Source organism: Oncorhynchus masou, chromosome 24, assembly GCF_036934945.1.
Source record: "Oncorhynchus masou masou isolate Uvic2021 chromosome 24, UVic_Omas_1.1, whole genome shotgun sequence".
Classification (NCBI taxonomy): domain Eukaryota; kingdom Metazoa; phylum Chordata; class Actinopteri; order Salmoniformes; family Salmonidae; genus Oncorhynchus; species Oncorhynchus masou.
In genome coordinates, this window is record NC_088235.1 from 75,480,920 (window position 1) to 75,502,204 (window position 21,285).

Sequence of the window (21,285 nt, forward strand, 5' to 3'; positions counted from 1 at the left end):
AGAAAAAGGGAGGGAAGGCGAGGAGGAGAGGTGGGGTAATAAGGCAAGCCCTGGCACTGATGCTTTTATACTGCAGCTCCTCCCCCGTGGCACCTCCTCACCAATCAGGTGGAGCTTGTTAAAACGCTGCATTGAGCCGTCGAAATGCAAACCTATCTTTCACTCTCTCTCTCTCTGTTGCTCTCCTTTCTCATTGTTTCTGATTAATGATGTCAGTCACTGCCCAAGTATGGTGCAGGTTTGTATTTAAATGTTAATTTAGGCAAAATACTGAGCCTTGTTGTATGTAGGGTGCATACGTCCCAACACAACACACCCCATACAGAGGCATGCAGGTTTGACTGCTGTTGTGAGAGGAGTGAAATGCACTCGTACATCCACAGGTGGTTGTTGCAGGTGCCTCGGAGACATTCAGAAATAGTTTTACTCAAAAGAAATTCGCACACCACACAGTGCTGGCAAATAATAACTTGTTTGTGGAAAGCATGACAACAAAAAAATCTGCAGCACTTTCTATTCACTATGTGTTGAACTTGAAGTCGATTGAAAGGGTATGCACCGTATTGGGTGAGGGTTTCAGCCTAATGTAATTATATGAGACTCCAGCCGGGGGGGGGGCATGCCGTATGTTTCAGGCTATGTATAGCCCTCTCGCATGTACCTCCATCAATGACAGAGGGCTATTCTTAGAACCACTCTCTCCAACTCCACCTCAGCCTGACCTTGCAGCTGCCGCCTGTATACCGTGGCACCGCCCCCTGGATCAAACTCCGCTTCTGGAGTTGGATTGGACAAAGGAGAGTCACACAGGTCAGACGCACGGTCACGTATTCCTACCATAGAGCCTAAAGGAGGAGGATCTTGTAGTATTAGAACTTTGTAAGCATTCACCTGCCGACTGCGGTATCTGTAAAGTCCCTGTTGTATTGGATAAACTTTGCTCATGCAGAGCCTGTGGTTGATTGGTAATAATTCCGTCTCTTGCTGTAGCTTAGATGACTTCCTTCCAGAGACTTTGGTTCAATCCCCACATCCAGCATTCCCGCTGTATCTCCCACTTGCCTTTCTCCCCCTCCGATCTTCTAACTGAACGTCTAATTGCATTCTCAAAATATGAAAAGGAGAGAGAGAGGAGTTCCACTGTCCCATCAAACAGTCAGCCCTATTATGAGATTGGATGACTATGGACTGATCCACCTGGCATTTTGGGGTCAGGGTCTGGGTGGAGAGGTGCCAGCGGCGCCATTAGTTTTAGTGCTACCCAGGGCCCTGACAGAGGCGGAAGACTTTGGCACTGCTGACGTACGTGGTGAAGTCAGTGCTGACACTAGCGTGATTATGTTCAAATAAATGTTGTGGGGGGGGTTGTAGGGAATGGCTGCTGCTCTAGGCCTGCTATCACTAGGTCAGCTCTTTTCTATTCTCAATATACTGTGTATTAGCTATGAGGCAGGCAGAGATTGGTCAGTGGTGTTTTTTGACGACGATAACTACAATGATGATTTCAGATTGAAGATTCACACATTTTGTCAGACTTCCATACCTCTCATCACACTGGACAGAATAAAGGAAGGGACAATGACATCTTGTCTTCCTGCTCCTCTGCTCCAGACACCTATTCACATGAATCTTCCCTTCTCTTTCTCATCTCTCACCCTAAGTTTTGATGTGGAGAATGGGCTGCCGGTGGGACGCAGCCCTCTGGACCCCCAGGCCAGCCCCAGCTCCGGCCTGGTCCTGCAGGCCAACTACCCCCACAGCCAGCGCCGCGAGTCCTTCCTCTACCGCTCCGACTCAGACTTCGACCTCTCACCAAAAGCCATGTCCCGCAACTCCTCCATGGCCAGTGAGCTGTAAGTACCATTGGACCAAAGTGATGCATGACCTCCTGACCTTACCCCTTCTCCAGGGACTTTTCTCTCTCTCTCTCTCTCTCTCTCTCTCTCTCTCTCTCTCTCTCTCTCTCTCTCTCTCTCTCTCTCTCTCTCTCTCTCTCTCTCTCTCTCTCTCTCTCTCTCTCTCTCTCTCTCTCTCTCTCTCTCTCTTTCTCGCTCGCTAGTTTTTTCTGACCTTTTTGTCTCTCTTTTTGCCGTTGTTGCCCCCCCCACAACTCTCTTATATTTATACTGTCAGAGCTAACCCTTCCACTATGATTCCCACAGAGGTCCCTAAAAACGTAACCTTCCTGTCTCATATTGTTGATGTTTGTTTCTGGAGATCGGAGGCCATATCACAGTCTGTTTACCCATGTCAAGTCTAGCTTAGTCACTGGACTCTCGCTCTATGTATTTAAAGGGAAGAGGGCTTGAAGCACTGGGAAGTCGGTTGGCTGCCGCGGTGAGAGATGCGTGTGACACATTTTTTCTATTTAACTTCCCCTTTAAGGACCCACTGCGTTTTTAGGTTTCAGACACTTCCTGCCCTCACAAACCCCTTAACCCCTCCACACACCCCCACCCACCTCCTGCCCCAACACATAACCTTTAACCCCCCCAGCCCAGACACACACACATGCATGCATCCCTCACCCCCTTTTCCTCCCGAACCATCCCAAAAGAAAAAACCCACAGGCCTTGCATCTGAGTTGAGCCTGCTGCTGTTTGGGTGCTGCATGGATAGCCTGAGGCTATAGTCTTAACAGAACGGCTCAACCACAAGACCACACATTATGTGCATGATAATATATAAAGCACAATTTCAAAGGATTTTGTTTGTTTTTCCCACAGTTCTCACAGTCAGTTGTGTGCATGTCACTTGTTTCCTCTCCATGTGTCCAATGTGTTAACTGATACAGGATATATGGGTGTTCAGGCTGCATCTAGGACGCCCATTGCTTAACACTCAGGGCGTACCATAGAGCCCCAGTATACAGTATATTATATCAATATTGCCCTTGTAAGATGGTGGTATTCTGTTCTTCACCTATTTGTTGAAGATGTCGTATCTAACCCAGTGTTTTTGTTTTCTTCTGTCCGTTTAGACATGGAGAAGACATGATTGTGACACCATTTGCACAGGTCAGTGCTATGTTCATGCGTTTTCTCTTTAAGTGCATGGTAATATTGTGTGCAGTACAGTGAGCCAGCCTTTATGTACTTCTTGCGTGGAAAATCATATGATGCACAGTGCTGTCTTGATGGTGTTTTAAGTGGTGGGGCGCCATTCATTACACACAAACACACACACATATTTGAATCCACAAAGCACATTACAGTCGGGAAGGATTCAAACATTTCAAAGGTCTGAACACACGGGCCTACTTTAACGTAGCTGTGACGCCATCTGTGTGCCAGCGATACTCTTCCAACCCAGACCACCGGCTTTTGCTGCAATAACCGGTCTGCACGTAGTGCGTGTCATTGTGTGTCACAACTCAACTAGGGTTACAGAACAAGTGAGGAGTCCAATATTGACGTGTCGTAAGCAGAGCCGGACAGATGTCAAATCTTCAAGGGTTTGGAAAGGAGAGATCTTTTATGTGCCGACTGCCCCCTTGATTTTTCACCGGGGTGACATTTTGAACTCGGAGCCGTCTTGAGTTGCAACATGAAGGCACACAAAGTCCCTGAAACAGGTGTTTAGGGATGTTTTGTACCCCTGTGCATTCCAGTGTCTCACTAGAGCTCACGTGTGTGATAGGTGTATAATACCTGAGTGGCGGCAGGTAGCCTAGCGGTAAAGAGTGTTGGGCCAGTAACGGAAAGGTCGATGGTTTGAATCCCCAAGCTGACTAGGTGAAAAAGCTGTCGATGTGCCCTTGAGCAAGGCACTTAACCCTAATTTCTCTGGTAAGTCGCTTCGGATAAGAGCGTCTGCTAAATTACTAAAATGTACAATTATGTACGACCTGCACATGCCAAAGACAGAGCCATTAGCCTGGTCCCAGTACTTTTTGTGCAGTATAGCCAACTGGTCATTGTCACGATAGGTGTAGGCTATACAGCCCAAACAGATCTGGCACCAGGCGACAGAGCCATAAGCAGAGTTTGATCAACTACCCTCTATGTTGGCATCAAAATTCCAAAACCGTAACATTCTGTTTTTCGTTTGATTGTCTTGGGACAGACATAGCTCCAATTTAAAAATCGAAAAAACGCAAACGAAATCTTATGTTTTAGGAAATCCGGATATTGTGCGTAGAATATCATGGACATAATGCATCATACCACTAAATCAGTCTCCCTTCCACCCCCTCTCTTTAGGTGCTCGCCAGTCTCCGAACAGTCAGAAGCAACTTTGCCGTCATAACTCATCTGCAGGATCGGCCCAACAGGCGGCCGTCAGGCAGCAACACTCCCTCAATGCCTACTCATACCAATCCAAGCATACCAGGTCAGTAGGTTACGCATCTGATTATACCTCTTACATTACTTCACAACAATTGGTTTTGTTGTTCCCTAGTGTCTGCTGCACTCTGTGAAAATAGTAAGTTCACTAGAACTGAAAATACAGCTTGCCCTACGATCAAACCGTAAGATTGGTTTGATGTTACTGCCATAATTGCAAGTATTGCGTATCTGTCAGCTTTACGTTGGTAAGGGCAGTGCAGTGAGAATGAAAAGATGTAAAGAGACATACAGAAAAATATCTGTCTCTATATCCATCCTTTTGGGGGGGGCACTGGTCCTATTTTCTATGGCAATCCAAAATGTCATAGCTCGAATACAGGTACTCAGGAGGACATTTGTAGTATTTGAAGCTGCCATGGTTTGAGAATTAGTTTTCACTGATAACAAACCAGAGAAAATATGCAATAGATGTCTAGACAATGAATTGTATAGTCTCTGGTTTGAGATGGAGCCTTACAGTCTGATGCCAGATAACTGAACACAGGGGTCAGGGCCACAGTCTGTGGGACTGGGGTAAAATAAAGAGAAAGTGATCATAGCCGTGGGAAGTAGGGGTGCTAAGGGTGCTGCAGCACCCCCTGAAAAATCTGATTAATAAAATAAAAATAAAAAATTGAAGTAAATATGTTTTTCACATCAGTAGTACACTGGGCATTTACTACTCCTGTATTAGCGGACCGATATAGACGTCTGTAGCGGGCAAAAAATGTTTTTAGTATTTCAGTTTTGGCAAAAAAAAATGTTTTTAAGATAATTAAGAAAGTTATCTTGCAGGGGTCAACAGTCAACAGAGTTGTTGCCCTGTCCCTTTCTCTGTGATCATCATTCTAATGGATTCCAGATAGAACAAAACTGTCCTCAAAAATTTACATCAAAAGGTGCAAAGTTATGGGAAATGACCCAAAACATCCACATCAAATTACATTTCTTGATCAAATAACATGGAAAACAATCCCTTTTTGTTCAGTATTAATTTACCATCCTTACAAACTACTTAATGTATATGTACATTACTGTATTGTACATATGCTGGACATCTAGGTTTGTACCTGTCGACTTTCCCTCACCATGATGAAAAACAATGTACAATACAGTAATTGAGTACATTGAGGCATCAAGTGGTTTGTGATGATGTGGCTCAATTGGTAGAGCATGGCGCTTGGAACAGTAGGGTTTGGGGTTCGATTCCCATGGGGGGACCAATAAGAAAAAGTATGAAAATGAATGCACTCACTACTGTAAATTGCTCTGGATAAAAGTGTCTATTAAAATAGAAAAGGAACGAATATATCATTTCAGTTTCCACAAAGAAATAAGTTGGATTTGCAAGGTACTGTATTTCAAGAAACTGGAAAACATAAGCTATATGAAGCAGATTAACTGTTTTCTACAGATAATTATCAGACTCTAATTACAAATGCTGGTAAACACTGAACTACAATACATTTAGTTTCCAAAAGAATTAACAAAAGTACCTCACTGGACCTTCACTAGTCCTGTATTAGCGGACGATATAGATGTCTTTGCACCCCTCACCTCCCTTTTTTGAGGGTTTGGACATGAACCAAAGGATCTGGGGCTCAGTCTAGACTAGGGCCTGGATGGGATGGTCTCTGGTGGTCTCTCTCAGGGCTTTAACAGCATAATGACCTTTGACTCCCTCAGAGGAGCCCTACCAGAAGCTGGCCATAGAGACACTAGAGGAGCTGGACTGGTGTCTGGACCAGCTGGAGACCCTGCAGACCTGTCACTCAGTCAGCGAGATGGCTTCCAACAAGGTGAGCTGTGTTGCATTTCAACTGAGCCTCATCTACAGTAACAACCTGGGAATGATTGCTTTAAAGCAGTGGTATTCAAACTTTTTCAGCAGGTACCCCATTTTTTCCCCCAAGAATTTCTCGCGAACCCACCCCACCCCAAATCTGATGACACAACCGTAAAATTGGTCAATTTTGATTTTTACATCAACAAATAACCTTCAATTCATTGCATTTGAATCTCTTGTCAAAATGGAAATACACCAATAAATACATTTTTACTCAATAATTATTTTATTTTTTTCTCAAATTATCTTTCTCAAAAACATTTGTATATTATCCCATACAATAACGTGACCCCACTGCACTTCCCCCGTGAACCCACTAAAGGTCGCGAACCCAACTTTGAATACCATTGCCACAGCACCTTTCATCTCTCTCATAAGTATCACATTGCCCTGTGTTCATGTCGATCACATGTCTTATGTTTAAGACTTACAAAGTGATGTTATTCTTTACCTGTACAGTATATTATATTGGAGAATTGAGTTCCTGGTGTAGCATATGCTGCTTTCCTTAATGCATCAGGACAGTGGTTGATTGAAGTGATATGATGCTTTTGTTCGCTATGCCATCTCAATAGCTTTTGAAAATGGCACAGTATACAGTGCATTCGTAAAGTATTCAGACGCCTTGACTTTTTCCACATTTTGTTACATTAGTTGGATGAAACTATTATTTTTCCTCATCAATCTACACACAATACACCATAATGACAAAGCGAAAACAGGTATTTAGCATTTTTGCAAATATATTAAAAATAAAGGTATTCAAACCCTTTGCTATGAGAATCGAAATTGAGCTCAGGTGCATCCTGTTTCCATTGATCATCCTTGAGGTGTTCTACAACTTGAGGTCCCACAGTTGACAGTGCATGTCAGAGCAAAAACCAAGCCATGAGGTCGAAGGAATTGTCCGTGCAGCTCCGAGACAGGATTGTGTCGAGGCAGAGATCTTGGGAATGGTACCAAAACATTTCTGCAGCATTGAAGGTCCTCAAGAACACAGTGGCCTCCATTTTTAAATGGAAGAAGTTTGGAAACACCAAGACTCTTCCTAGAGCTGGCCCCATAGCCAAACTGAGCTCAGGGAGGTGACCAAGAACCCGATGGTCACTCTGACAGAGCTCCAGATTTCTTCTGTGGAGATGGGAGACCCTCCAGAAGGACAACCATCTCTGCAGCACTACACCAATCAGGCCTTTATGGTAGAGTGGCGAAACGGAAGCCATTCCTCAGTAAAAGGCACATCACAGCCCTCTTGGAGCCAAAAGGCACCTAAAGGACTCAGACCATGAAAACCAAGATTATCTGGTCTGATGAAACCAAGATTGAACTCTTTGGCCTGAATGCCAAGCGTCATGTCTGGAAGAAACCGGGCACCATCCCTACAGTGAATCATGGTGGTGGCAGCATCTTGCTGTGGGGATGTTTTTCCATGGCAGGGACTGGGAGACTAGTCAGGATTGAGGAAAAGATGAACGGAGCAAAATACTGAGATATCCTTGATGAAAACCTGCTCCAAAGCTCTGACTGGGGCGAAGGTTCACCTTCTATCTGGACAACGACCCTAAGCACACAGCCAAGACAACACAGGAGTGGCTTTGGGACAAGTCTCTGAATGTCCTTGAGTGGCCCAGCCAGAGCCCGAACTTGAACCCGATCTAAAATCTCAGTATAGAGCTGAAAATAGCTGTGCAGTGACGCTCCCCATCCAACCTGACAGAGCTTGAGAGGATCTGCAGAGAAGAATTGTAGAAACTCCCCAAATACAGATGTGCCAAGCTTAGGTATCGTCATACCTAAGACTCGAGGCTGTAATCACTGCCAAAGGTGTTTCAACAAAGTACTGAGTAAAGGGTCTGAATACTTTTATGTAAATGTGATATTTAAGTTTTTTATTTTTGATACATTTGCTAACATTTCTAAAAACCTGTTTTTGCTTTGTCATTATGGGGTATTGTGTATAGATTTAATACATATTAGAATAAGGCTGTAACGTAATAACATTTTGAAAAGGTCAAGGGGTCTGAATACATTCTGAATGCACTGTAACAGCTGGAATGCCAAGGTCAAGGAAATGTCTAAAATACATAATAATAATAGATTTAATTTGTATAGAGATTTTCTGTTCTGGGTGGAAGATCTTCCACAGTCATCCACAGAGGGAGGTGGAAGTCCAATGGGTTACAACATATGTCTGATCCACTCTCCATACGCACCTTCCTGTGGAGGCCCAGATGAAGGGTTGAGCTGGGGGGAAACGATGGTCAGATCCAGGGGGGAAACTAGTCCGAAGCCAGGAAACCTTTCCATCCCCAGTCGTAGACTCCTTGGTAAACTCCTCCGAAAAACATGTAGCACCCACCTGTGTGAAGCCATGCAGCCACTAAGCCTAAGGCGCTTGAAGCTCACTACAGTCAACACTACAGTCAACACTACAGTCAACACTACAGTCCACCTTGAAATAAACCATTGTGGAAAAACTTTAGGGAACCTCTGCCATATTCAACAGTCTCCAAGCCTCTGTCGTCTCGTTGTTTCAAATGAAAACAGTTAAATGGCTAGATAGCTAAATAGCTAGTTTCTCAGTTCCGTTGGTAAAATAACTGACTTGACTGTCTTGCACTGCTGTGGATCAATATATAAATACAACATGCAACAATTTCAAAGATTTTACTTACTTACAGTTCATATAAGGAAATCAGTCAATTGAAATACTTTCATTAGGCCCTAATCTATGGATTTCACATGACTGGGAATACAGATATGCATCTGTTGGTCACAGATACTTTTTTTTTAAAGGTAGGGGAGTTTATCAGAAATCCAGTCATATCTGGTGTGACCACCATATGCCTCATGCAGTGCAACACATCTCCTTCGCATAGTTGATCAGGCTGTTGATTGTGGCCTGTGGAATGTTTTTTGACTCCTCTTCAATGGCTGTGCGAAGTTGCTGAATATTGGCAGGAACTGGAACACGCCATCGTTCAGGTCCATCCAGAGCATCCCTAACATGCATAATGGGTGACATGTCTGGTGAATATGCAGGCCATGGAAGAACTGGGAAATGTTCAGCTCCTAGGAATTGTGTACAGATCCTTGTGACATGGGGCCGGCCGTGCATTATTCTGCTGAAACATGAGGTGATGGCAGTGGATGAATGGCACGACAATGGGCTCAGGATTTTGTCACGGTATCTCTGTGCATTAAAATTGCCATCGATAAAATGCAATTGTGTTCGTTACCCGTAGCTTATGCCTGCCCATACCATAACCCCACCGCCACCTTGGGGCACTCTGTTGACATCCGCTCGCCCACACAACGACATACACATGGTCTGCAGTTGTGAGGCTGGATGGATGTAGTGCCAAATTCTCTAAAATGACGTTGGAGGCAGCTTATAGTAGAGAAATTAACATACATTCTCTGCCTGTCAGCATGCCAATTGCACACTCCTTCAAAACTTGAGACTGTGGCATTGTGTGCCAAAATTGCACAATTTAGAGTGGCCTTTTTATAGTCCCCAGCACAAGGTGCACCTTTCTAATGATCATGCAGTTTAATCAGCTTCTTGATATGCCACACCTGTCAGGTGAATGGATTATCTTGGAAAGGAGGTATGCTCACTAGCAGGGATGTAAACAAATTTGTGCACAACATTTTTGAGAAATAAGCTTCTTGTGCATACGGAACATTTCTGGGATATTTTATTTCAGCTCATGAAACATGGGACCAACACTTAGATGTTGCATTTATATTCTGGTTCAGTGTATATACAATCAAAACTGAATTACCTAACAAAATAAATATTTTATCTAAAATTCTGTCCAGAAACACCTACAACTATTAAAATATGTTCAGTATTTACAGAGCTTTCTGCGTATGCGACCTCACAGCGCCATGGCAACCACAGATTCACAGATATGACCACTTCACAGATATGACAATTATTTGGACCCTCCACCAAGCAGGTTGGTTCTTGTTGCGTTGCAGTATTTACATTTTTACTGATGTAGGCAGTTGAACTGCTGTTGCATTCTCCCTCTGCTTAATATTTGGGCATACAAAGAGCATTGGGCTGATGCACACGCCCTCCCATTCAGACACAAACACACACCAACACATGAATGGAGCCCATCCTTCCCATTGAAGGAGTTAACCAGTCGCATGGATTCCCATCCCTTCTTTCCACTCCACTCCTCCTGGATGCATTATGTATCCCCCTCTCTCTCTCAGCCTCTACCTCTCACACTCCCCTCCCATTTACACCCACAACCAATCATATCCCTTGCATCCAGCCTGTGTAGCTGATTGGCTAGGGGCATCCCACATGTAGGCAGTTCAAGGGGAGATACACACAGGGAGGGAGAGACTTTCCTCGCTCATACTCCCTCCCTCCCTCCCTCCCTCCCTCCATCTCTCACTCCTTCCCCTCGGTCTCTGTATTTACATTGAGAGTGGGATGGTGGATGAAGGAGCAGCAGTCAGCCATGCGCTCTGGTGTCCTGCACCTAGCTGGACTGTCTGTCCCCTTGCTATGCATCGCCCGTCCCCCATGTCCCCTCTGTGCCCTCTGTCCTCCTTACTCAGCTCAGGGCTACGGGCACACCTCGTCTTTGGCTGACGACTGTTAGATCTTTTCCCCTCTTTCAATCTCGGACCTACGGACTGTCAGGCTGTGACAGAACTGTAGACCCATTGAATCTGCTACTGGATTTTATTCATCCGAGTTGGTTTTTACTGCTCACTCGTCTTTGTTTTTGATTTAACATGTGTCCACTGGGTTGGCCGAAGTCACTTTGTTCTCTGTGTCTTAGACACTCATACAGGTGAGTGCACGGAATGTGTGTGGGCTCAAGGTGTAAGGGTGTCAGAATTTCATTTTCTGTTATTGCATTGCAAACTTCTTAATGGGTCTGCATAACGATAAGTGTGCTTTGGTGCACTGTAGAACAGTATGTTTTTGGATGTATCTGTTGTATCTTGCTGCTATAACAGCCTCCAGTCTTCTGGGAAGGCTTTCCACTAGATGTTGGAACATTGCTGTGTGGACTTTCATTCAGCCACAAGAGCAATAGTGAGGTCAGGTATTGATGTCAGGCGATTAGGCCTAGCTCGCAGTTGGCGTTCCAATTCATCCCACACATGTTCGATGGAATCAGAGCTCTGTGCAGGCCAGTCAAGTTCTTCCACACTGATCTCGACAAACACCTCTGTGTGTACACACATGCCTGTTTCCCTTTGAGTACACTACACTTTTCGTCCTGTATGTCTCAGTGTGTGTGTGTGTGTGTGTGTGTACATGCACCGTCTCCTTTAACTTCTTATGGCTGCAGGGGCAGTATTGAGTAGCTTGGATGAAAGGTGCCCAGAGTAAACTGCCTACTCCTCAGTCCCAGTTGCGATATATGCATATTATTATTAGTATGGGATAGAAAACACTCTGTTTCTAAATCTGTTTGAATGATGTCTGTGAGTATAACATAACTCATATGGCAGGCAAAAACCTGAGAAGAAATCCAAACAGGAAGTGGGAAATCTGAGGTTGGTGGATTTTCAACCCAGCCCCTATTGAATACGCAGTGGGATATTGGTTATGTTGCACTTCCTAAGGCTTCCACTAGATATCAACCGTCTTTAGAAACGTGTTTGAGGATTTTACTGTGAAGTAGGACCGAATGAGAGAGGATTGAGTCAGAGGTCTGCCAGCAGTCACTCGCTGGTCAGGCGCATTTCACATGAGAGGTAGCTGCGTTCCTTTGCTTTTCTGAAGACAAAGAAATTTTCCGGTTGGAATATTATTTAAATTTTATGTTAAAAACATCCTAAAGATTGATTCCATACATCGTTTGATATGTTTCTACGGACAGTAACGGAACTTTTTGACATTTCATCTGCAACTAGGGAACGCGCTTCATGACTTTGGATTTGTTTACCAAACGTGCTAACAAAAGTAGCTCTTTGGACAAAAATGATGGACGTTATTGAACAAATCAAACGTTTAATGTGGAACTGGAATTCCTGGGAGTGCATTAGAATGAAGATCATCAAAGGTAAGTGAATATTTATAATGCTATTTATGACTAGTGTTGACTACCCGATATGGCGGATATCTTTTTGGCTGCTTTGTTGTCTGAAAGCTGTACTCAGATTATTGCATGGTTTGCTTTTTCCATAAAGCTTTTTTGAAATCTGATACCTTGGTTGCATTAAGGAGAAGTGTATCTATATTTCCATGTCTAACAATTGTATTTTCATCGACATTTATATTGACTATTTCTGTAAAATGATGTGGCTCTCTGCAATATCACCGGATGTTTTTGGAACTAGTGAGCATAATGCGCCAATGTATACTGAGATTTTTTATATAAATATGCACTTTATCGAACAAAACATACATGTATCGTGAAACATGAAGTCCTATGAGTGTCATCTGATGAAGATCATCAAAGGTTAGTGATTCATTTTATCTCTATTTTTGCTTTTTGTGACTCCTCTCTTTGGCTGGAAAAAGGGCTGTGTTTTTCTGTGGCTTGGATCTGACCTAACATAATCGTTTGTGGTGCTTTTGCTGTAAAGCCTATTTGAAATCGAACACTTTGGTGGAATTAACAACAAGATTACCTTTAAATGGTATAAGATACATGTATGTATGAGGAATTTTAATTTTGAGATTCCTGTTGTTTGAATTTGGCGCTCTGCACTTTCACTGGCTGTTGTCATATCAATCCCGTTAACGGGATTGCAGCCCTAAGAAGACCATATGGTGGTTTGTATGGCTGGCGTTGTGTGCTGCGCCATCTCGTAGCTACGTGATTACATAATGGGCTGAGCCCAGCTGAAGACGTTGTGCCCTACACTCCCTTCCCAAATGCCCTGCGCTCACTCTCAATGAACCACTCACTGAGCACTGCTGCCTTTGTGTACCATGATTCACCATGGCAACCACACCGCTCTGTTTGAAAAATAATGTTCCCCTTCTTTCTGTCTGGACTGTGTGCTGCACTGTCTGCTAGTGATATGGCTATACTTCCCTGGTTTTTCCATTTTTCCCCATTCATGGAACAAATGTGTCCCTGCAGATGGAAAATACCAACAGAGCTAATTCAGCTAAACATGGTGCAATATTTGTTGTGCATGTGTTTAGTATGAAATAAACAACAACGACAACTCTAAATGTGTGATGCACTGAAATAGACTTGGGGTTTGTATGAGGTTGTGTCATGATAGAAGTTAATGATTCATTTTATGATGGTCTTATTGAAATAATTGTGTATTACTTGACTACTATTAGTCTATTGATATCACACATTTATTTTGAGGTGATAAAGGAAATCACTACTGTCAATTGATTTACTTGTTAGTTACTCTTGACACTTAAATGTGTGGTGTAAAAAAGTCACACCAAACATCATGTAAAAATATTTTGGAGGCCATTTTGAACTCTCATTTTGTTTTATTAATTTATCATTTCACAAATTGTTTATGCAAAAAGAGATAAGTCAGTCATCCACATTAAAGTGTGTGAAGAACTCTAATGCGGGTACACTTGTTCTACTGAGGCATTTTCTACTTTCCACACTGTACAGTATGTCCATGTATGAACTTGTGTCACTGATGCCTGGTGTCTGATCTTATCCCCTAGTTCAAAAGGATGCTGAACAGAGAGCTCACCCAGTTGTCAGAAACCAGCCGGTCAGGAAACCAAGTCTCAGAGTTTATCGCCAACACTTTCCTAGGTGAGTGACAACAGCGCTCCTGAATGGCTCCTGAACAGGCATTAAAATGGCCATGCAAGGTATTTATTCCAAATAGGAATTGACGTAAAGCATTCATCCTGCTCAAATTCTGTTACATAATACAATATTTATTTGCTTTATAAGGCGTTATACAGCCTTGGTCATAATGCTCTATAAATGTAGTCAAAGATGTTCATGAGTTGTGCATTATTATGGACAGCTCATAAGGTATTATAAATGCACTTAGAATGCATTATGAAGAGGGTATTCATAGGAAATTGTCACAGACAGGCCATATCTATGAAAGGAATCGCAGGATGACTTTGTCTGATGCAAAGTTAAGGGATATTTATTACAAATACATGGCCCTCAGGATGAAAATAACAAACACATGATACAAGTGGCAATAAGAAGGCATCCTCACAGAGACACCTTCACTCATGTTCTCCCAGGCCTTGAACCAGGAGACTTGAAGCCCCACCCCATAGCACTCCACTATATACCATTCCCACTGGTCACAGGTGCAGTTCGTCACCTGTGATGAGGGAAGAGAGAGAGGCAACAAAGAGAGAACAAATGATAGCACGACATGATGACATTTAATCTCACATTCATGCAAATACTTAAGAATAATGTATCAGGGGGAAATGATGCAAGTATGCATATAACTGTACGTTGATGAAATATGGATTCTGATACTGATCAGTAAAATAAAGGACAAACATTCATACATCCACTCTCATACTCAGCGCCCTCTTATAGATTTTATTTTTATTTAACTAGGCAAGACACTTAAGAACAAACTCTTATTTACAATGACGGCCTACCCCGGCCAAACCCGGACGACGCTGGGCCAATTGTGTGACGCCCTATGGGACTCCCAATCACGGCCGTATGTGATACAGCCTGGATTCGAACCAGGGACTGTAGTGACGCCACTTGCACTGAGATGCAGTGCCTAGCACTGATGCGCCACTCTAGATAGAGATAGCAGGCACCCATAAGTATTCAGACCCTTTACTCAGTAATTTGTTGAAGCACCTTTCGCACCTTTCAAGGCGAAGCACCTTTCACAGCCTTGAGTCTTCTTTGGTATGATGCTACAAGCTTATCACAGCTGTATTTTGGGAGATGGTCCCATTCTTCTATGTAGATCCTCTCAAGCTCTGTCATGTTGGATGGGGAGCATCGCTGCACAGATATTTTCAGGTCTCTCCAGAGACGTTAGATCGGGTTCAAGTCCGGGCACTTGCTGGGCCACTCAAGGACATTTATAGACTTGTCCCGAAGGCACTACTGCGTTGTCTTGGCGGTGTGATTAGGGTCATGTTGGATGGTGAACCTTCGCCCCATTATGGGGTATTGTGTGTAGATTGAGTTTAAAAAAATTGTTGGATCCATTTTAGAATAAAGCTGTAAAGTAACAAAATGTGGAAAAGGGGAAGGGTTCTGAACACTCCTAATGTACTGTACAGTATATAATGTGTTGGAGTACTGAACAGGCCAACATATTCAGAGGGTGAACATAGGTTGCACAGTGTTTGGTTACATAGGAGCAGAGGTGCAACTTTGGTTTTAGAAGTGGGGGGACACAACCTGGTGTGGGGTCTGGGGGAACTCTGGAGCTCTGTCAATTTTGGGGGGCACTTAAAGCTAATTTCCTGCATTTCTACACAATCTAATATGACCCTTTTTGGGTAGTTTTGTGGTCACGTATTGTAAATAAGAATATAATATGTCTCTAAACACTTCTATATGAATGTGGATGCTACTGCACAAATATCATACCCCCCAAAAATGCTCACCTCCCCTGTTATTGTAATGGTTAGATGTTAGCATGTCTTGGGGGATATGATATTTGTGCACCTAACTTTCTCACTCGTCATTATTCACGATTATTTCAGGATTAACCATAGCGTCCACATTAATGTAGAAGTGTTTAGAAACATATTATATAGTTGAAGTTGGAAGTTTACATACACCTCAGCCAAATATATTTAAACTCAGTTTTTCACAATTTCTGACATTTAATCCTAGCAAGAATTCCCTGTCTTAGGTCTGAATTCCCTGTCTAAAGGGTCACCACTTTATTCTAAGAATGTGAAATGTCAGAATAATAGTGTAGAGAGTGATTTATTTCTGCTTTTATTTATTTAATCACATTCCCAGTGGGTCAGAAGTTTACATACACTCAATTAGTATTTGGTAGCATTGCCTTTAAATTGTTTAACTTGGGTCAAACATTTCGGGTAGCCTTCCATAAGCTTCCCACAATAAGTTGGGTGAAGTTTGGCCAATTCCTCCTGACAGAGCTGGTGTAACTGAGTCAGGTTTGAAGACCTCCTTGCACACACACGCCTTTTCATTTCTGCCCACATATTTTCTATAGGATTGAGTTCAGAGCTTTGTGATGGCCACTCCAATACCCTGACTTTGTTGTCCTTAAGCCATTTTGCCACAACTTTGGAAGTATACTTGGGGTCATTGTCCATTTGGAAGACCCATTTGCGACCAAGCTTTAACTTCTTGACTGATGTCTTGAGATGTTGCTTCAATATATCCACATAATTTTCCTTCCTCATGATGCTATCTATTTTGTGAAGTGCACCAGTCCCTCCTGCAGCAAAGCACCCCCAAACATGATGCTGCCATCCCCATGCTTCATGGTTGGGATGGTGTTCTTCGGCTTGCAAGCATCCCCCTTTCCTTCAAACATAACGATGGTCATTCTGCCCAAAAGGTCCTATTTTTGTTTCATCAGACCAGAGGGCATTTCTCCAAAAAGTACAATCTTTGTCCCCATGTGCAGTTGCAAACCGTAGTCTGGCTTTTTTATGGCGCTTTTGAAGTAGTGGCTTCTTCCTTGCTGAGCGGCCTTTCAGGTTATATTGATACAGGACTCGTTTTACTGTGGATATAGTTACTTTTTTACCCGTTTCCTCCAGCATCTTCACAAGGTCCTTTGCTGTTCTTTTGGGATTGATTTGTACTTTTCACACCTAAGGACGTTCATCACTAGGAGGCAGAACACTTCTCCTTCCTGAGCGGTATGATGGCTGCGTGGTCCCATGGTGTTTATACTTGCATATTATTGTTTGTACAGATGAACATGGTACCTTCAAGTGTTTGGAAATTGCTCCCAAGGATGAACCAGACTTGTGGAGGTCCACAATTTTTTTTCTGATGTCTTGGATGATTTCCTTTGATTTTCCATGATGTCAAGCAAAGAGGCACTGAGTTTGAAGGTAGGCCTTGAAATACATCCACAGGTACACCTCCAATTGACTCAAATGATGTCAATTAGCCTATCAGAAGCTTCTAAAGCCATGACATAATTTTCTGGAATTTTCCAAGCTGTTTAAAGGCACAGTCAACTTAGTGTATGTAAACTTCTGACCCACTGGAATTGTGATACAGTGAGTTATAAGTGAAATAATCTGTCTGTAAACAATTGTTGGAAAAATTAGATGTAGATGTCCTAACCAACTTGCCCAAACTATAGTTTGTTAACAAGAAATGTGTGAAGTGGTTGAAAAACGAGTTTTAATGACTCCAACCTAAGTGTATGTAAATTTCCAACTTCAACCCTATTCTCATTTATAATAAAAGTTGTGCCCTTGCATAAGAGTACACAAATATGCATATTTAGTCATGCATGTCTTCTAGCCTATTAGCATGTCAGCCTGGCATTACTAGACACATTGTGTGGCATTGCCATGGAGACCATAATATTATTAGGCTGCCTTTTGCATCAGGACGTGTGTGATCGTAAATTCCCTCTGGAGTGCCAGAGGACGCTCTGGGCGTTTGTAAATTAAGAGCTTATTGATCCGAGCGTTCTGACCTTACAATGGCAGTCAGGCACCTAAGCTAACTGGCTAAAGTTGTCTAGCTTGCTAGCTACTTCTAGACACAAATGAGAAAACACCACTCTGACCATTTTACTCGTCCTAGTAGAGGTGGTTAGGCTCAGAGTGCAGACAGAGTGCTCTGAAATCAGAGTAGATAGCCAGAGTGAATTTACTAACGCACGCTTTAACTAATAATGTGGCAGCACAACTGCCCCCTCTCATTGCAGCCACGGAAGTTCAAGACCGATCGCGGTACTGCAAGCATTGTTAGCAGAAGACAGGATCCCCCATTATAGTGAATGGACATATTGCAATCTTTTTGTGTAACAAAAACAGTTGAAATAAATACAAATCAAAGACAACTCTAATTCAAGTGAACAGGAGCTTTCACACTAAACGATAACTACAAAAAGAGTGGAGAACGATAACAATGGCTATCGTTTGGATAATTTTCTGATCCCCCTGTCCCCCCGACGATAAAACATTAACAACCAATCAAAAAGTTGTTCAATAGAAGCATTATTGGTTCCTGGAGTGTGAGGCGAGAAGGCAGAATGTGCGGCAAACTTGCCTGATATTGGACGAATTGGGAGAATGAAGATCCACAACAAACTTGCATATCAGTATGAGAAGGCCATATTTTCAGATAGTGTATGTTAACGCACGATACATCCTGACAAAATACGCACTATGACTGGCCTGCTAATGTGCCCTTCTGGACCTTAGACCTAAACTGTCTAAAAGACTAGGCTAAATTATTATTATTTCGTAATGAAACATGCATTCAAAATGGTTATTGAAATGCCATATTCAATGCAGTTAATTAACAGCCTAGACTAGAATGATTTACTCACTACAAAAAAATTGGATAAAATGCATTATTTTATGATAATGATAATTTTCTTGTCCCCAGCCGGACTGGGAGCTCAGCCTGGGGAGCACACAGTAGCCTATCCCAGGCTACTTGTCATTTTGTTATCTGATTTAAAAAAAAAAAACTTTCACTGTGTAAAATCATTGGGTAAAGGCTCTTCACTGTAATATTAGGCCTAATATTTAGCTAATTCATTTAGGCTACACTTCTGTAGTCTGTCTTCATGGGTCCTTTCAGCTACAGGCAGCTATTTGTCTTCAGTTCTTGGAGTCCCAGGAAAAGCTAGACTACATTTGCTTGAATGATTAGTCTGCTAATGTACCTTTCTGGACCTTGTAAACTGTAGAGAATAGATACATAACTGATCCAAATGGTTGCAAAATCAGGCCTAGGCTGGATGCAGTTATTTCGGCATGAAGCATTCAAAACAGAACGTTTGAGCGGTTATTCAAATTAGCCTACATAGCTGCAGTTTACAGCCCTAGACAATACTTGTGTACGCAATTGTACTCAATTGATAACAATAAAAAAGTCCACATTTCACTGCCTAGGTAGAAAATGGTATTGTCTCAAAAACGTAGGCCTAATCAATAGTGGAGTTTTGCGTGCCCGGGGACTGCAAAGCACAGCCTGGATGAACACACTGATCTGCCATTTTATAATCTGTCAACCTTTTTTTCTTTGACAGGTAAATATGTTTAGCCCTAGTATTTAGCTAATGAATGGCCTATCTAGCTAATATTTTGCTTCTTACTTCGGTTACACAGCTCAAGCCTTTTTCTCTTCCAGCCGTTCCCGTGTGCAATTGGCTTTATGGAGGCAAGCCTCTCCGCTATTCCTCTTCTCTTGAAATCCCAGGAAAAGCTGTAAGCTACAAAAGCTATAAGATATTTTATACTATGCCTAATAGCCTTTTTGTGGAGAGAAGCAGGGCTGCTGATTGCTGAATGTAAAATAGGTCTAGGCCAAATGAACTGTTGTGGAAATTTTAGGAGTGCACGTTGGTGGGATCTTTAGCCAGTGATAACATTATTGCACTGATGCATTGCAAATGATTGCACAGGATATACAGAGAGATGAGCACAGTGAAAAAGAAGATACAAATGAATTGACAACCATTCGAAAAATGGAAATCACTTCAGCATTTGTTGTTAAATTGCTACATTTAAATACGAGTTTCTACATTATTTTTTCGTTACATTTACATTGAAGGACAATTTGCAGTTGTCACTATGACAATGAACACACACTGAATGGTCTGTGCTACCATATTGTTATTAGGCCTACAGCCTGCAGTAGAATGCGTTGATCAGTTGATTGACAGGTGTACGCTACTGCAGAACAATCAATGATAAACTGCCCGAAGTTGTGGATGCTCACCAACGTTTATAGTTCTGTATAATGTTTTGTTATACAGTGCCTACAGAAATTATTCGTACCTCGTGACTTATTCCATATTTTGTTGTTACAGCCTGAATTCAAAATGGATTAAATAGGTTTCCTCCTCACCCATCTACACACAATGCCTAATAATGACAAAGTGAAAACGAGTTTTAAGAAATGTTTCCAAATGTATTGAAAATAAAATACAGAAATCTAATTTACGTAAGTATTCACACCCCTGGGTCAATTCATGTTGGAATCACCTTTGGCAGCGATTACAGCTGTGAGTCTTTCTGGATAGGTCTCTAAGAGCTTTGCACACCTGGATTGTAAAATATTTGCACATCATTCTCTAAAGAATTCTTCAAGATCTGTCAAGTTGGTTGTTGATCATTGCTAGACAGCCATTTTCAAGTCTTGCCATAGATTATCAAGCCGATTTTAAGTCAAAACTGTAACTAGGCCACTCAGGAACATTCAATGTCGTCTTGTTAAGCAACTCCACACCACAAGAGCTCTATTTTCATGTCGTCTGACCATAGCACTGGTTTCAATCCAAGTGCCAATGCCATTTATCAAACTCCAGGCGGTGCTATGGTCGGATGACATGAAAATAGAGCTTGTTATATTTGTCACTGTCTGACTACCAGGAATCATTCTTGGTTGAGAGATTACATTTGCTGCAGAGTTATTGGTCGAAGCCATATTCCTAGTCCTAGTCTAATTGATTGCTCACCTGATTTGAGATGGAAAAAGGTTAGATTAACTATAGTTATTAATAATCATCAACTGTGTCCCCCTATATTGGTTGAAAGAAATCTCTCTCTCTCGCTCTCTCGCTCTCTCTCTCTGTGTGTGTTTGTAGAAAAGCAGCAAGATGTGGAGATCATGTCTGGGCCTCTTAAAGACAAGGACAAGAAGAAGAGGCCCATGTCCCAGATTGTTGCGGTGAAGAAACCTGTCCTCAGCCCCAGCCTTGCCCCTACCCAGATCCCCCGCTTTGGGGTCACCACGCTCCATGAGGGTCTACTGGCAACGGTGGGTGCCAAGCACACACACACTTACACAGACGGGCACAAACACACTCCAAGCTCAGTGGGTTAGAGCATGGTGTTGGCAGCTTAATGGTTTGTTTCCCGCATGGATGACAGACCTTTGGACAAAAACGTCTGCTTAGTGACCGTATTACTATATGTGAAGAAAAACACATTACGTCTCAAGTTTTATTGTCACATGCACAAGATACATCAGGTGTAAAACAGTACAGTGA

The 21,285-nt window shown here is 42.5% G+C and overlaps 1 protein-coding gene across 7 annotated transcripts in view; it reads left to right on the top strand.

Annotated features, from left to right (window-relative positions):
• The window catches only part of LOC135512648 (3',5'-cyclic-AMP phosphodiesterase 4D-like), a 185,056-nt gene that overhangs the window by 142,797 nt on the left and 20,974 nt on the right, over positions 1-21,285 (top strand). For 6 of the 7 annotated variants that reach the window (XM_064934884.1, XM_064934883.1, XM_064934886.1 and 3 more), the window contains 6 exons: positions 1,662-1,853; positions 2,981-3,017; positions 4,203-4,332; positions 6,015-6,127; positions 13,814-13,907; positions 20,881-21,053. In XM_064934884.1, the coding sequence (XP_064790956.1) occupies positions 1,662-1,853; positions 2,981-3,017; positions 4,203-4,332; positions 6,015-6,127; positions 13,814-13,907; positions 20,881-21,053 (739 nt within the window). Of the gene's footprint in view, positions 1-1,661; positions 1,854-2,295; positions 2,338-2,980; positions 3,018-4,202; positions 4,333-6,014; positions 6,128-13,813; positions 13,908-20,880; positions 21,054-21,285 lie in introns of all 7 variants that reach the window. The other variant, XM_064934889.1, reaches the window with a different exon arrangement.